General features: G+C 36.2%; 2 protein-coding genes across 2 annotated transcripts; one reads left to right on the top strand and one right to left on the bottom strand.

Annotated features, from left to right (window-relative positions):
* Nucleotides 1–1,730: 1,730 nt before the first annotated feature.
* Nucleotides 1,731–6,105, top strand: LOC133861494 (uncharacterized). The gene is made up of 2 exons (XM_062297280.1): nucleotides 1,731–4,565; nucleotides 5,648–6,105. Exons 1-2 carry the CDS (start codon nucleotides 3,355–3,357, stop codon nucleotides 5,694–5,696), a joined length of 1,260 nt encoding a protein of 419 aa, XP_062153264.1. The 5' UTR covers nucleotides 1,731–3,354; the 3' UTR covers nucleotides 5,697–6,105.
* A 4,349-nt stretch (nucleotides 6,106–10,454) lies between these two features.
* On the bottom strand, nucleotides 10,455–17,383 carry LOC133861129 (pentatricopeptide repeat-containing protein At3g22150, chloroplastic). Its single transcript, XM_062296845.1, has 3 exons — nucleotides 14,449–17,383; nucleotides 12,484–12,683; nucleotides 10,455–10,799 (listed from the first exon to the last, which is right to left on the bottom strand). Exon 1 carries the CDS (start codon nucleotides 17,288–17,290, stop codon nucleotides 14,768–14,770), a length of 2,523 nt encoding a protein of 840 aa, XP_062152829.1. The 5' UTR covers nucleotides 17,291–17,383; the 3' UTR covers nucleotides 10,455–10,799; nucleotides 12,484–12,683; nucleotides 14,449–14,767.
* Nucleotides 17,384–17,680: the final 297 nt, after the last annotated feature.

Genomic DNA, 17,680 nt, shown 5'->3' with positions numbered 1-17,680 from the left:
ATATGTTGCTCTTGTTAGAATTGTAAAGATTAATGAGATTGATGATGAGTTGCACATGGAACTTAATCTTATCACTCAATTATGTTTATAATCCATCTTATGTTCGAAATCATTTTTCTTATTAATGATATGAATAGCGGGTTTCTATGCATTTTTTATATCTTAATAGTGATTAGTTTTCTATACGGCCTTCATAAAGCAAAAATAAAATAAAATAAAAGATTTAGCAAAATAATTGGCCAATTGAGTTTGGCCAAGTTGTTATTTATCCACGGGGACCACGGCAGTGATAGTGGAATAGCAGCAGCTTTTGGCAGATACAAATTATACAGAACTAAGTTATAGGTTAGAAACTTAATTTTGGAAGGAGTATTGAGCTGGTCGAAAAGCTGTCCTCATTTAGTAAAATTGAAGGGTATTTATTTGAGTGTAAGTTGATTGATGGTATTTATTGACTCGGATGCAATAAAATAAACTTTTAAGCTATACATTTTTCTCTAGCGGGGAATTTACTTTCTATAACTTTCAAAATGTTACACTAAACACTCTTACAATTATATTAAATTGGAGAGTAATGCTACTCTTCACATTCATTTTTCATTAGTTGATGTGGCATGTTTTAAGTGGCTTCTAATGTCAGCAACTTAAAAAAGAAAAGTAAAGTAAAGCTATTTAAAACACGTCACATCAGCTGGTGTGAATTGGTGTAATAAATGAGCAATTCTAAACACTCAACTCTCATCCTACTGGGTTGATATGGTAGTATTAATCAGCCTTTGAATTTTTTCCTTTTGTAATAGAAGTTGATCTAAAGACCGGTGAATATTGCCACATAAATTCAGTGAAATGGGAGTTGAGTATGTATCATTACCCATAATAAATGGGTATCAAGAGTAGCACTATATTAAATTAAAACATTTTAGTGATTTAATAAAATCTTCCCACGTCATTATCTATTTTATGCTTTTTTACACAATCATTTCTTTTTTCTTCTTCCTAAATTGCTGTGGCGTTCTCCTCTACACTGGTGCTTCTAATGTGAAAGATTAGGCATCCTTGAACTCTATTAGTCCCTTGTCTTTGTATTCACACGAGCAGTCCAAAGCAGATGGGTACCTTTGTATTTGAATAAGAATAATTAAGAGGAGATAAACATGGAAGGAGGAACCATCAAAGAATTTGATTTGATCTTGTAGAAAAGGTTGTTACTGCAGAAGCATTTTAACATAGACATGAGATGATGGCGAGTCTATGGATGTTTGGAGGGAGCATTTATATCACGACCTTTGAAACTAAATCACTTTATATTTTGAACTAAATTAATGCAATTTGGTAAACCAATTAAGTGATATTACATTGTATCTGCTTGACATTTTAGTGTACCAAATTTGATTCCAATTAGTAGCTCAATCGATTGGAGACCACGCCTCATGCAGCGAAGGTCACTAGTTCAAATATCTCCTTCCCTCCCTTAGGTCAAAGAACTTGTGAAAAAAAAAAAAATAGTTTACCAAATTGTATTAATCAACTGATGTGGAGGTAAATGTTAATTTACCTAAAATTTATTAGCATTATTATTAGTTTATTCTCTTACAGTATTAATCTACTGAAGAAGAAAGTGTGAGATTGCAAAATCTGGATATAAAATTTTCTAATTAGTTCTATATACATTTAAAACTATTTCTAATTCTCTGATGTATAAGCTGATTTCTTTTTTTATCTACAGCAGTAATAACTCCCTTTCCCTCGGCTTTATTTCACTGTTATCGCTGCTGCCTGAAAGCTCTGTTAAATAATTCATAAGCCATCTACTCCAAGTTGAGGTGAAAAAAAGAGGCCGACAGAAAGGAAATGATGAAGACATATATGGTGGAAAGCGAGGGCATGGTATGGAGCATTTCTGTCTTTAACATGCCCGTGGAATGCGTCTACAAAAGGTCCAAGTTTTCTGCTTCATAAACAGACTCAAATCATGTAGAACAATTTGTTCAAACGGAAGAATTGGAATTTTCTCTTTTCTCATAAAAAAAATAAAAATAAAATAAAAGGAAAGGTTGCAACAGTAATGGATTCTTCTCTCAGTCCCCATAGGCAAAGCTGACGTTTCATAAAGCCTGGTCCCATAGTACTTGCAGAGAAGATACCAGAATACCTATCAATGATTCTATATTACCTAAAATGCCCTCTGGGTATGACTAATCACCAGCAAACCAGGAGAGCAATCCAAAAACATATGGTATTACCAAAGAAATCCATCTCTTTTACAACCCAAAGAATATGGCCTATACGTTTGTATCCCTCACCTAGGAATTGCTGGAATTTATGCACAAGTTAATCTCAATGAATTTATGCTTCTCCCTTTGACCTGATATAAGTATACCCACTCAAATGATACTTAATCAAGCGATGTATATATGTAATTTAGGCACTGGAAAGAAAACTTCTTTTCCAGTAATCATGTCTGCATACAGTGATTGGTAGGGAGGTAGCTTTACATATTTTGTCAATTTATATCCAATATTGCCTGCTAACTTCTATTTGGTATGCTGACTAGTCTTTTGAGATATGTCAGATATTTGTTCGTCTTAAAATATATCCTGTTAGATAAACAGCTATGATGAAGTAGTGTTCTAATTGTCTTCTTATGTTTGAGCTATTGCTGTATCATTGGCACAACCGATGGAGGGTTTAAAGTGTCTTGGTGGCATTCATAGCGAGATTAAAGTGGTGCTACTTACTAGAATGTTAGATAGCCGAAATGTTAGAATTCCTGGGGAGGGAAGGATTTAACCAAGGGAGGCAAACAATTTAGTATATAGTAATACTATTTAGTAGACTGTTATACGACTGTCATACAATTGGAATGCCATAGCAGAAAAAATCAACTCGTGGCTTTTTTTTTTTGGTACAAGTGCTTATCTGAAGTTGATTTTTACTGTCACACAATTCCAGTTATATGATAGTAGTAGAGCAATTTACCAAATAACATTATTCATTTACCATATTAATTTTGAAGAGAGAGAGAGAGAGAGAGAGGGGGAGGGGAAAACCTTTGTAACTACAGTTGGAAGAAAAGGATAAATAGTGAGCCCAATCCTCCTAACTACCCCTAAAAAGCAGGTAAAAAAGCGGTAACAAGTGTCGTTTGCCAAAAAGGGAAAAAAGCCAAAAGAATTTAAAACCCTAGACTGTCCCCAGCTATTTATAACACCCATGAGGCCTTCCGGGCTACCCCGGATCAGCCTCTTCCTCTGCATTTGTGTACACCATCTTTCAGAATATTAGGAAACCCATGGTTTTCGCAACTCACAACCTCCTTTCTACATCCCATTTACACCCACTCACACAAGAGAGATGAGGGGTCGATCTTCAAAACAAGAAACTAAAGAAGGGGCGGAATTAGATAAGCTTAGTGAGCTCAAAGAGGAGGAAACTCATCTCTCTGGTGCTTATATTCGCAGCCTAGTGAAACAATTAACCACTTCAGGAACCAAAGATCCCATGAACCCCAAAGACCCAGATTGTAGTGTTGATGGTTTCCTTGGCCAGAATTTAACAAAATTCGGTGAAGGTTCTATTGAAACCGACCAAGCACAGCAGCCCCCACAACCTCAACAACACAAAAAACAAGTTAGAAGGAGACTCCATACCAGTAGGCCATACCAAGAAAGGCTTCTTAACATGGCTGAGGCCAGGAGAGAGATCGTCACCGCTCTTAAATTTCACAGGGCAGCTATGAAACAACAACAACAACAACAGCAACAAATACAAGAACAACAGCAACAATCACCGCCACTGCAGCCTCAATCACCCCCCCACCCATGTTTTGATCAAGAAGAAGGGGGGATCAAATCCAGGAGAAATCCTAGAGTATACCCATCAAGCACTGCCAATTTTTGTCATTATTTGGACAATCTTTCCTACTCTCATCCTCCTTTTGCTCCGTATCCTTTCTCCTGGCCTGCTGCTTCCCCACTAGCTCCTCCATCTTGTGCTGACACCCTCAATTTCACACTTCCAAACCAACCCTTAGGCCTGAATCTCAATTTTCGCGATTTTTGCAACTTAGAAACGAGTCTTTATCACAACAGAAACATTCCATCACTCTACTCATCCTCATCTCCATCATCATCCTCGTTCCCCAATCTTTCTGTAGCTACTGATCATCAGGAAGTTCCCTCAGCTCCAATATCACAGCAGGAAGTGGGGACTACTGCGCTTGCAGATGCTATGGACTCCACTGTTGCAGCTGGTGGTGATACTGGAGGAGGCTTGCATGCAGCTATGGACGATGAGGAGATGGCAGAGATCAGATCGATAGGAGAGCAGCATCAGATGGAATGGAATGACACAATGAGTTTGGCCACATCAGCATGGTGGTTCAAGTTTTTGAAGACCATGGAACTTGGGGGCCCAGAAGTTAAAGTTGAAGCAGATGATGAATACCATCCATTTCATGAAGTCATGGAATTCTCAGCTGGGTTGGATGCAAATGAGAGCTGCTTGCAACAACATTTGAATGATTACGGCTCAGAGGACTACTTCCAAGATCCTGCCTTGCCATGGTAAGAATCCAACTTCTTCTTGAATTAAAACAGAAAAGTATCAGCAAAAGTCTGTTTTTTTTTTTTTTTTTGTTTTTTGGTTTATTCCATACCTTATTGCACTATAGTGAGGGTATACTTTTATCTTCCATTCTTTTCCCTGAAACGAAACAGGGGATGTAGATATCTTTGATCACTCATTTGATTGTATTGTTATTCCTTTTGGAAATTTCATAAATAATTCTCTAGATTTTCGTGCAATTTTAATTTAATTCTTGAATTTTGAAAATTTTCATATTTTAACTCTTTCGAATTTTTGCATTTTTCACTGGACAAAGATTTCCTTCGACTCAATCTATAAAAATGTTATATTCTCACATGCTTTTTAAATAGTAAGAATAAAGTTGGAAGAGATACATGCATTTTAAATAAAATTTTTTCCAATTATGTTCTAAAAACTTGTGCTTCTCACATGCAAAATAAACACAACATTTTTATAAATTGGGTTGGATAAAGTGTGAACTACTTCCATCTAAAACTGATTAGGTGACAATAATTCCATTGGTACCATGTAACGATGTAAAGCATGTTTATAACATCATGCCACGTGTTAAAAAAAGTAAATAGGTGGCATTAACGGGTTATAATTCCATCTTATTAGTTTAAAAGAAAAAAAAAAAATTGAGTTAAATGATTATAAAATCTGAGTAGTAAAATTGAAATCGTGTGAAGACCGAGGGAGTTACTAGGATTATTTTTTCTCTCCCTTATTTGTAATTTAATAAATACAGTAGACGTTGGTTTCTGTGTTTTCAGTTATGGTAGTAGTTGTCAGAGGAATTTGACTTTTTACATATATATATATATATATCCTTCTTTCTGTATGGTTTTGAAGTTTTGGGCCTGAATCGCCTGATCATTTTTAGTATTACATTAGATGCGGCTACGGCCATTTCAGATGATCTTGGCCTCTCCTGAAAAATGTTGCCTTAGTTTACCAGCCCACAAGATTTTCTTTTTTTTTTTCTAAATTGCCCCTTTCTATTCAGACAATTTTGAAGTTCACTAATTGTTATTTTCTCCCTTGTGATTCTTTGACACAGCATGGACATTGGAGAAATCGAAGGTATGGATGAGGAGTGGTTAGCCTGACAAGGATTTTTTTTTTTTTTTACTATATATTTTGATCAAATCTATGGCTCTATTATTATTATTATTATTATTATTATTATTATTATTATTTTTCTTTCCATTAAATTTTGGTAGTCCTAGAAGCTTTTTCGATTTAATCTTTGATAATAAGGCTTGCAAAGAACTTAAAAGCAAGCAAGCAAGCAGGCCGTAGAGGAAAATAATGTAAGAAAGAAAGTTGTGTCGTTATTCCACATTTTTAAAGTTCCAGCAGTGCTTTTTTGGTGTAATATTTGAGGAGATTGCACTTCTTCAGCGGAACAGTGGAAGTTTAGATTTGTGTCGAAATGGCAAAAGCCTCCGCTTCATATTTTTCATATTTTTGGTACCTTAATGTAATCGAATTATATAAATATTATTGTGTCCCTTATTTTTTGAGCGTCCTCTCTTCTCTCTCCCTATGGATAGGGCTAGTCTCTCTAACGATGCTTTCGAATTCCGACTTGATGGGGTTTGGATTCTATGGAATTGGCATGGAAAATGGTTATATTTCATCTTCTTGGGCATTACCAGATCCAAAAGAAACACTCTTTTCAATTCATTCCCCATCGCCCTTCCCTTCCCTTTAAACTTGTTCAACTTATTCACTAAAATGTGAGTCGCATAAAATTCTAATATGGAAAAGTCAAAAATAATAACATGCTTAATTTCAATGGAAATTCAATATTCTTATCTAAGATTGAGAAGCAAAAATAGCATATCAATGGCTTTTTGCTCTCGTAATTGGGAGGGACCTTCCATCTTTCCAAAGGGAAATTTTCCCCTCTTACCTTTGTGAGAGCTTCCTTTCTCTCCCCCGTGAGAGTCCCGAGTAGTAGGAGCTCCTCCTCCTTCCCTGGTTTCCCTTGTCATGACCCCAAACCCTTAAATATTTTCATAGAACAATCAAGGCAACTATAAGCACTATTATTTTCGATAATCTCATCATATCCAAAGTACACAAAGACGACACCAAAATATCTCCACATCTGACCAAGAAAAATAAACAAACGTGCGATACTAACCCCATCTATCTAAAAACATTTACATGGTGCCCATACAGCTCCTAAAAGTATATTATGATATATATTCATATACAAAGAGAATCTATACAATCAGAACGATACACAAAGACAATACCATAACATCTCCACATCTGACCATGCAAAATAATCAAAAGCACAACCATGCAAGACTAAACCCTATCTATACACCTCTTAAAAGTATAGCATGATCTCTATAAATATACAAAGAGTCTAAACAATCAGAAGAACCTTAAATAAGGTTTGCCAAAATAACTAACAAACTATATCCACAAAAGTCATTTCAACAACCTCGCAAATTCAGTGCTTCCGTTCCCCTTGTATGAGTAAGCATGGAAAGAGGGAAGGCTCTCCGCCGGCTCAAAACTATGACCGAAAGTAACTCTTATTATTGATACGGCAACCATGAACTATGCCCATGAGTTGTCTTATAGGGTAAGAATATACATTGTGGTTTGGTAGGCAAAGATGTGATCGAATACGACTTCTGATATGTTTGTAGAGAGCACACTTTATGTGGTGTGGCATTGTGACAGTTCTCATAGAGGGATGACGACAAGGGTGGGTGCGACAGAGCGTTCAACTAATTGCTAGATGAAAGCATGACTAATCTCCCCTCACAAGTATTACCAACCACAAATGCTCATATATGATCTAAATCCCCATTGGCAATGCTGCACATTTTTTGGAAGAAGCTTAACCCTCAAGTAATACTATTTTTGGTAACCAGTCTTTTCTTCACCTACCTATCACACAGACCAGAGCTCGATGTTGGTAGGTGATTTCACTAAGCACCTTTTGCGCTGTTGTTGAGAAAGAGGATTACCCACTTATATAAGGTAACATTATCCCCAACAACAAGGAGAGGAGAGATTCTTTACCCTAAGCTACCATAATAGCAAAAGTCACTTTCCCCTTTCTTTTTTTTTTTTTTTTTTTTTCTTTTTTTTTTTTTAAATAAATTAAAAATTAATATATTAATATATTTTTTTATTAAGAGTGACATGTGTTATCATTCTATTGATGTTAACATGGCACACTAACGGAATCTGTCTCAAGATGTTTCTCATGAGGTAAGAGTTTGGTGAATAGATTTGCTACGTTGTTTCCTGAGGCAATCTTTGCTATTGCCACATCACCCCTAATATCACATATCAAGTAGTATCTTGTTTGAAACTCATTAACTTACTGCTCCAAATCCAGAAGTTGATTTCTATCATCAATATCTGATTGAAAATCTGCATCTGTATACTCTCGAACAATTCCTCACCCCCAATCACTAAGAAATAATGTTTGGTTCTGTTCAAGTATTAGAGGACATGTTTTACTATTGTCCAATGCTCAGGACTTGGATTGCATTGGTATCTACTCACAATGCTGACTGCATTGCTGATATTTGGTCTAGTACAAAGCATTGCATACGTTAGACTTCTTTCATTGCAAAGTGACTAGATAACCACATTTCACCGATGGCATTGCTCCTAAGTCATTTCCAATGAGTAGTATATCATTCACAAAGAATTTGGAATGAAGCATTGCTCCCACTAACCTTTTCTATAAATACAAGGTTCAACCATGGTTAGTGAAAAACCAACATTTTGATTGACTCATCAAAAAGGATGTTCCAATTGGGTGATGCTTGTTTTAGGCAGTAAATAGACTTCATCAACTTGCATACTTTTGATTCATGGCCATGAGATATGAAGCCTTCTGCTTGGTCCACACGCATAAATTTCTTCTTGGATGTATCCATTTAAGAATTCAGTTTTTACATCCATTTTCCATACCTCATATCTCATAGTCATAGTATGTAGCAATTCTCAAAAGAATCCTTATGGACTTTACCATTGTCACTGGCAAAAAGGTTTCCTTATAATCAATAGAGTAATTCTACAATTTCTTCTAGCGTCCCTCCAATAAAAAAGTGGCTTTTAAAATCACAATTTGATCAAAATTTAAGAATGATCAAGCACAAACCGAGTAATGTTAGAAATCCCTATTGTGCCACTCTTGTGTCACTCCAAAGATGATGTGGTTTTTTTAAAATCACTATTGAGCTTGTGATTGATCACTATTGAATTTTAATTAAATGGTGATTTTAAAACCACATTATTTATAGAGGGACACAAAAGTAACACATAAGAGACTTCTATAATTACTCATCACAAGTCCAATGATAACTTTTAAAGCCACATCATTATTGGAGGGACACAAGAGGGACTTCTAGTATTACTCTAATCAATATCAATCTTTTGAATGTAACCGTTTGCCACTAACCTAGCCTTGTAGGCCTCTACCTTTTCAATAAGTCCTAGTTTTCTTTTGTAAACCATTTGCAGCCTATAGGCTTAATATGCCTTCATGTATGTCTACTAACCTTCTTGATTACAAAAACATTTTGCTAGCAAGGATTATAAAAGTAAAAATCAGTAGATATTTTGGGTTAACCAACAAATAAACATATGTATTGAGCTCTCCAAAAGTTATTTTTAGCCAAATTTTGGATAAATTTCACAAAAACCTCCGTTTAGCAAGCTCTCTTCTCTTTCTCCATTTTAACTCTTGTCAGATTTCTACCCTATATTTGGAGAAACAATCTTCCTCTCTAAATCATTTTCAAATATTTTTATATTCATTTCCTCTCTCTCTCTCTCTCACCACCATGGCCCTATTTGTGGGGAGATTAATATCCTGTGGTTTTGCATATTAGAGATTCACAATGATTAGTTTTGCACATTACACACACTTGTCTTCTTAAGATCACTACGTCAATGATGGAGTAAATAATCCTACCGTTCCTAGTGAGCTCTTCATAGTTTAGTTAAATTTTAGCTCTCTCTCTCTCTCTCTCTCTCCACCATGGCCCTATTTGTGGGGAGATTAATATCATGTGGTTTTGCATATTAGAGATTCACAACAATTGGTTTTGCACATTACACACACTTGTCTTCTTAAGATCACTACGTCAATGGAGTAAATCCTATCATTCCTGGTGAGCTCTTTATAGTTTAGTTAAATTTTAGCTGAAAAATCTATTTTATTATTTTAAATAGCCACTTTTCAAGGGCGCCACTAATCAAACTCTCTAAATATTTCTCTACTTCAAAATATATATATATATATATATATTTATTGATTTGGTATATTTAAGTTGGTGAGGAATGAGGGAGAGATGAGAGAGAGAATTGGGAAATGAATATAAAAATGTATAAAAATGAGATAGAGAGGAAGATTGTTTCTCTAAATATAGAGTAAAAATCTGACAATAATTATAATAGAGAATGAGTAGAGAGCTTGATAAATGAAAGTTTTTATGAATTTTAGCCAAAATTTGGCTAAACATCACTTTTGGAGAGCTTAGTGTAGATGCTAGTAGCACAAGTGTCGGCTTTAGTGGTATAACTTTTAGTCAATATCTACATACCCGAACAATTTTGGTTTATGAGGGACTGAAAAATTATCCTCCCTGCCTTCGGTTCATTAACTGCCAACATGATTTTTCTACAATGTTATTCAAATAAAATTTATGCAAGACATCTCATGTCGCATTTAATTACGAACAAAAATGATGCATGTGAACATTAAATTCATTGTCAAATAATAAATTCATAAAATCCATAGAGTTGGTTTTTGAGGACATATAGTACTATCACCTGGCGTTTGAGATGGCTGAATGTCAACAATGTCTTTCTCTATATTTTCTCTATACACGGGTTCACTGGGGTCCTTCAGTCTTTCACGTTGAATCAAACTAACCATTTTTTCCCACATTCCAAGCAAGACAATGAGATGTTACGGATGTATGCAGGCAACTTCTTATATGTACCAAACTCCTGGCATTGCAAATGCATAAAGAGATTGTCTAGACCCGATTTTGGAGTTCAACACTCTGCATTGTTTTAAAGAAACTCTGGGAATTCTTTCTGTTATTTTCCATAATTCTTCTGCACAACTCGTGTAGTCTGAGTTGCCGTAAGAAAAAAGGCTGAAATTCTCCAAAAAGCAACTCTAAAAGAACTCTTAAGGTTGATAGCAGCATTACCTGAATCAGAACAAATTTTAGAAATTTCATGTTTTGTGCAAGAGAATAAACTAAAAAGATCATTTGGAGGAACTTCCATAACCACTCAGCCAAAACTTATTACAACACAACAAACAAGAATATGGCTTAGACTATTTTTTCAGACGAAGAGATCCCGATCTCTCACCACGAAACAATATAAAATCAAGACAACAGAATGTAATTGGAAAACAATGTTTGGGTCAGTTACACATCTAAAACATTACTTGAATAAAAATTTGGTTTAAAATTTTCGCTTTTATTTTTATGGGTGGTTTAACATTTTATCAAATTCAATTTTTTGCAACATATCACATCAAGGGTACATAAATCTCTAAATTTTCATTCATTGCTGGATCTTATTAAGATCTGAATATTTCTGGGTACTGATTGATGTTAGAGAGTTAGCATTAACGGCAGGTTTGTCATCCATACCAAATGAGGCTTTTATGTACTTTCGTTTTCATTAGTCATTGGAAAGATTGGAACTGCTCATTGTAGTTGTTCTGTGGTGCATAGAAGAGCTTTTCAGGTTGTGAATTTTTACATTTTATTTTGGGATGTGACGAGAAAGTTTTTCTTTGTTTTTGTTTCTATCGGTGATATTAAATTTACACCCATAAAGAAAGGGAAAAAAGATAAACAAGAAATGTATAGGCTCCTTGATGGCAAAGGAAATGACTTCAATAATAGATGAGTGCATTGTGAAACCCTAAAACGTTAGTCTCACATTAAGAAGATGAATCGCTCACATAGAATGAGTGAATTATAAAGGAGTTAATGGATGCTAAATTTCACATTGGTTCCTTACTAAGTGAGGCTAGGCTTTATAAGTGATTATAGGAAGCTTCAATTGCAATTTGAGTAGTTCTTATGGAGCGATAACGTAGATGTAACTAGTGTTTTTTCTTATGTCATTACAACTGATATCAGAGTAGAGATCCTGAGTTCGAACCCTGACTTCGCAGTTTACTCCCATTTCAGTTAAATACTCTACGTATTAGCCATTGCTTATTAATTGTGAGTTTGAGCCCACGTGAGAGAAAGTGTTGAAGTATGAATTAAATGATTAAATTCATCATTTTTTATCAACTTAAGCTTTTAGGATGAGTAGTGATTTAACATTGTATCAGAGTAACCTACTAACACCATGTGGAGCTGAGCCATTGGATGACATGGAACTTAATGAGTACGTCGGGGATTTGAGTGGGAAAATTTGTGACCCCCTAGAAAGTTAGTCCCAATTTGGGAAGATGAATTCCCCACACGGAATAGTTGAATTATAAAAAAGTTAATGGGTGGTAAGTCCTACATTGGTTCCTTATTAGGTAAGATTAAACTTTATACGTGATTCTAAAGAGCTCAAATTGCAACTTGACTAGTACTTTTGGAGTGATAGAGCAGATGTGATTAACGTTTTTCCTTAGGTCGGTACAATCTTGACTTCCTCTATCATCCACATTTGCCCATATTCATTGTTGAAATAGAGAACTTGTCATTAAATTTCTTTTCATCTTTGCTTATGGCTTGTTTTCATTTATTTTGATTTCAGTAAAAAGAAATCGTTATAGCTTAAAGTAAACAAAGCACAGAGAAAAAAAGGAAGCAAAGAGATGAAATATAACATTTAGTAAATCAGGCATTGATATGGCCATTTGTAATTTACCTAGAAGCCTTCCTTTCCTGCTAATGAAGAAAATGCGAAACTGCCATTGTAGAAGCAGAAAGAAGGGTCAGAGGATGACATGGACCCTGTGTTCATGGTATCCTAGTGGAAGCCACAACATGCACCACAGGTGCAGAAGTTGGGGAAAGTGCAAGTACTAACACTTCTGTGAACATAGATGTGGAACTTTTGGCCATTGGCTGAAAAAGGAATACAGAAGAATAATGATCCTCTAAGCAAGTTACAATTGAAAACTCAAAAGAGCAATGAAATCCAAAAAAGAATCCGTATTTTCCAAAGCATGCAGCCAGTCAAAGAAAACACAATAAAATGTATTTAAGCAAGTTCCCTCTCAGCACTACATCACTGAAGGTACGATGACTCCTTTCTAGCCAAATTATCTTACTTTTTTACGATGAATAAATCTCCTCTCCAACATTTTCAAACACATCTGTCATGGCATGAGGCATCAAACTATGCATTCCAAATAAATTTAAGGCTAGCGGCCACAATTCTTTGACTAAATTGCAATGTAAAAGAGGATGATCCACCATCTCGCCACAATTTTGCATATGCAACATCTATCCACAACAATCTTTCCCCTTTTCCTCAAAAGAACAAACCTTGAACCTTCCATTTTTAGAAACCCTCCAACACTTCCTATCTTCTCCATACCAAATGGAAGATTATTAGCATATAATAGCTCCAGGAACGTGTCTATTGACTCAAGCTTGACCACTCTCTCAAAGATCTAAAAAATGTGGTATTTCAACATTGAGTTCCTTCATCAGATATTCCAAATTGTGATGCAACTGAACATTCGTTATCCACCGCTATCAAAATCTATCCTTAAACGCAATGTCACCATGCCAAATATCATACCAGGACCGCACCTTACTACTATCCCATATATTAAAACAAAATGGCAAGAAAAATATTCCCATTCATCCCTGATGCTCTTTCACAAACTCATACCATAGGATCCTCTCACCTCTTCTGGAGTCCACTTACCCCAAGTCTCCCCATATTCTAGCAAAATAACCCGCCTACAAAAATGCTGATGTTCCTCCAAACTGCCATAACCATTTACCTAGCTAGCAACTGATATTGATCTTCACAAGAAGGAAAATTCCCAAAATTGTGGCTACTTATGACCACCACACAAGTAACAGAATATTTCCTTGAAATTGAAGAACACTATTCATATCTATTCTAAGATACTGAGAATGTTCAAAGCTACAAGAGAAGGCAAGTAAATGGTAATTAATTTCATTATCATGTACCGTGTATCAACTTATGGCTTTTAAGTAAGAATTTTGAACGGTGAAAATCTTTGATAACTAGTTCTTCTGGCACAAATCAAATAGTTTTTACTTTCGACAGCTTTGTTTTCCATTTGCTTGATGTATATGGTATACTTTCCCCTTTACCAAACTTTTTTTCCCAGTTTCATAATGCCAAATAATTTTTAAACTATGAGAAGAATATCTTTTTCCTTTTCCTGTTTTTGAATTTGAGATGAAAATATCATGAAAATAAATTAATTCTTATATATTGCGAAACAAAAAGTCCAAGAAGATTGAAGTGAAACCCAACTGGTTTGACAATTAAGAAAACTTCAAAATAACCAATTGCTTCACAATTTTCACCCAAAATTTAGGCTCCATAATGTATGTTTGTGTTTCATAAAGTTAGCAGTAAGAAACAGCATTCCCTGCATACAAAGAAGGAGCAGTAAGCATAAGCATATTCAAAACATTCACGGAAAAAGAACCTTTATTATTGTGAAAGACATGAGGTCATGGTAAAGAGTCATAAAACTAAAAACCAGACAGAGAGTTCACAAATTTACACAGCACTGGAAGACAGATTATTCATGCAAGGTGTTCCCAAGAAGATAATGAGATTGCTTAACTGAAGATAGGGCCTCAGAGCAGGCAAGCAGCAATTCAAACGATGACTTACCTTGGGGATAATTTCTTTTTTAGTCGGTTCAAGGTAGCTTATCCAACCCAGCCAGATTAATCCCTACTGCTCAAGTTCACCACCATCCACCATATCAACAGGCTTGCACAGCGCTTTGCACAATCTGCTTCAGAAAGATGCCAACCAGCTCAGCAAACCAGCAGAGCTTCAACTCTGTCATAGTTGGACAAACTAAACATACCATTAAGTTAAAATCAATTATAAGCACAAGCCAAGTGACTCAACAGACATTGACCAATCCAGTTGCCTCTAGCTAGCTGCCTCCAGTTCAGTAAACCATGAAGTAGTATGTTTCCATTTATATTCCAAAGATGTCAACAAATTCCGAGATCCCATCTGCATTGGAAGCAAGACAAGGTCTATAACCAGCATCTTTCATCTCCATAGCCAAACTTTTTAAAATATAATATATCTCATCACATTGAGGGTGCTTTCTATCCCTAGACACAAAACTGTTCACAAATCCAGCAGTCTCGATCCAACTATATCCTGTCTCCTTCCTCAAACCTTTTTCCCTCATTTGTTTCCTCAATTTATCAACATCTTCCCAGTTTCCTTCCTCTGCATACATATTTGAGGCCAAAACATGGTAGCCCGTCATGCCATTTACAGTCTCCATTTCGAGCAACTTCCCAGCAACAACTCTTCCCAATTCAAACTGTTCATGAATTCTGCAAGCCCCAAGAAGTGATCCCCAAATTTCTAGCACATTTGCCTCTTCACCCAATCCTTCAACAAACTCGTAGGCTTCAACAACCCTTCCAACTCTCCCTAACATGTCAGCAACACAACAATAGTGCTCAGTTGAGGGTTGAATATTAAATTCTTTTTCCATAGACTCAAATATTTTAAGTCCTTCACCAACCAAACCAGCATAACTGCAAGCAGACATGACCGCAACAAAGGTGATGGCATCAGGTTTAATACCAGATCCCTGCATTGAGTAAAACAAAGAGAGAGCTCTCTCGCCCATCCCATGCTGACCATAGCTCAATATCATTGTGGTGCATGTGACAGAATTCTTCTCAGGTGTCCTAATAAACACATTTTCAGCGTAAGTGACTGAACCAGATTTGGAATACATATCAACTAAAGCAGTTCCCACATAGACATTTTGGTCTAGATAGTGGCGTACACAGTATCCATGGAGCTGCTTCCCTAAATCTATTCTCCCCATTGGATTACAAGCTGGGAGAACTGATGCTATCGTTACAGCATTGGGTATTACATTCTGCTCGAGCATCTTCCTAAAGACAACAAAAGCTTGATTAGTGAGACCATTTTGTGTGTACCCAGCAATCATAGCATTCCACGTGGCCTGGTCTCTATCATGGGTAAAGGTTTTCTCAAACAGTAATTGTGCAGTCCTAATTAAACCAGATTTAGCATACATGTCTATAAGATAACTCTCCATTCCCTCAAATTGTATTCCATGCCTAGTTAGATAAGCATGGATCTGCTTCCCGATATCTTTGTTCCTGAGATTTGAAGCTGCTGAAAGAAGAGCTGTCACTGTTACATAATCAATCAGGAATCCTTGCTTCTGCATTTCATAGACAAGCATCAACCCTTCATCATCTAACCCATTCTGTACTAGAGCAGAAACCATAGTATTCCATGAAACAACATCCCTTTCCAGCATCTTATGAAAAATTTTGAACGAGGTCTCAACAGAGTTGCACCTTGAATACATGACAATAATTGCATTCAGTATAATAACAGGTAACACTGATAAATTCTTAAGTATAAAAGCATGTAGCTGTTGAGCCAATTTCAAGTACTGCAACTGCGAAACTGCAGTCAAAGCTGAAAGAAAAGTTACATCATCGAGAACAGTGTGTTCTGATTCTATGGCTTCAAGGAAGAGACCGATTCCTTCAACGGGACAGTTATTCTGAACATAACCACCAATCATAGTGTTCCAAACTTCTGTATTCCTCTCCAAACAACAATCAAATATCTTTTTAGCCATATCAAGGAAACCAAGCTCAGAATACATGAATATAGCTGAACTCACAACAAACAAGTCATTGACATATTCACTTCCCAACTTAAGGAGCATTCCATAAAGAATATTCGCATTCTTAAAGTCTTCGAGCTTCCAAATAGCCGGAAAGACATTTACAAAGCTCACGGCACTCGGTTTTATTCCCATTTTTATCATCATCCTAAATTGCTTAAATGCTTCCACATTTTGCTCCGTCCTTACATACCATGACACCATAGTATTCCAAGCAATTACATTTCTCTTGCGCATTGTATCAAACACTTTACGTACCAAATCATACTTTGGAGAATCAGAACCTACATAGTGAACTCTGTCATCATCGAGTGTGCTCAAACACGTACAGTACATGTTCAAAAGCGAATTATATACAATCCTACTGGGATTCGATTGGCACCGAATAAAATGGCAATGTACGGCTTTACCAAGCATTAAGTTGCGTGTTTCAGCGCAGGCTTTGAGAGTGGAAGAGTAAGTGTAGGCATCACATTTGGTGGCTAGAGATGAATTCTTCATCCGGCCGTAGAGAAAAAGAGCTTCCTGGGGCATGTTGTTACAGACAAAGCCAATGATGACAGCGTTCCAGAGAACAGTGGTTGGTTTGGGAATCGTGTCGAGTAGTTGGCGGGCAAGATGGGGTTGGCCTTCTTGACAGAGTTTGCTGAGGCGGGAGCGAAGGGTAGGGGCTTTGATGGGCTTTAGCATTGATGGTGAGATGGTTGGGGTAGAGCGGGTGCTGTTGTTGGTGTTGGGGAGGTGAGTGGGAGGAGAGGGAGTGGAGGACAGCGGGAGAGGAAGAGCAGAAGAAGAGGCCATTGCGAGTTATTCTGCCGGCCCTTCTTCCTTGTTCTACAGTAGTAGTGGGTGGATGCCGTTTGATATTGTTTGGTTGTAATGGTTGGTAGTTGAAAGAAAGGCTGCAGTCTGTATTGTCCTTCTTTTATAGTTTTATTTATTTATTATTATTATTATTATTTATTTTTTTTATTTTTTTTCCCTCTGTGGATTGCTATAAAAGGAGAGAGTGATGTAAGTTACATAAAGAAGTTATGCCCATTGCCCATACTAGTGGGACATGAAAAATTTTCTTTCTTCTTGACAAGTTTGTTTTGTTAGCTAACAATAGCAAAACAAAGAGCATTCTACGAATTTACTTTGTTAAGAAAATATCTTGTTGAAATTGTCATCAAATCTTAATAGTACGAG

The sequence above is a fragment of the Alnus glutinosa genome, chromosome 2, assembly GCF_958979055.1.
Source record: "Alnus glutinosa chromosome 2, dhAlnGlut1.1, whole genome shotgun sequence".
Taxonomy (NCBI): Eukaryota; Viridiplantae; Streptophyta; class Magnoliopsida; order Fagales; family Betulaceae; genus Alnus; species Alnus glutinosa.
This window is presented reverse-complemented; position numbering and strand designations above follow the sequence as displayed.

Coding starts and splice junctions, on each gene's coding strand:
- LOC133861129 (XM_062296845.1), bottom strand. CDS start 17,290: ATGGCCTCTTCTTCTGCTCTTCCTCTCCCGCTGTCCTCCACTCCCTCT.
- LOC133861494 (XM_062297280.1), top strand. CDS start 3,355: ATGAGGGGTCGATCTTCAAAACAAGAAACTAAAGAAGGGGCGGAATTA. Junction 4,566..5,647: donor CAAGATCCTGCCTTGCCATG/GTAAGAATCCAA, acceptor TCTTTGACACAG/CATGGACATTGGAGAAATCG.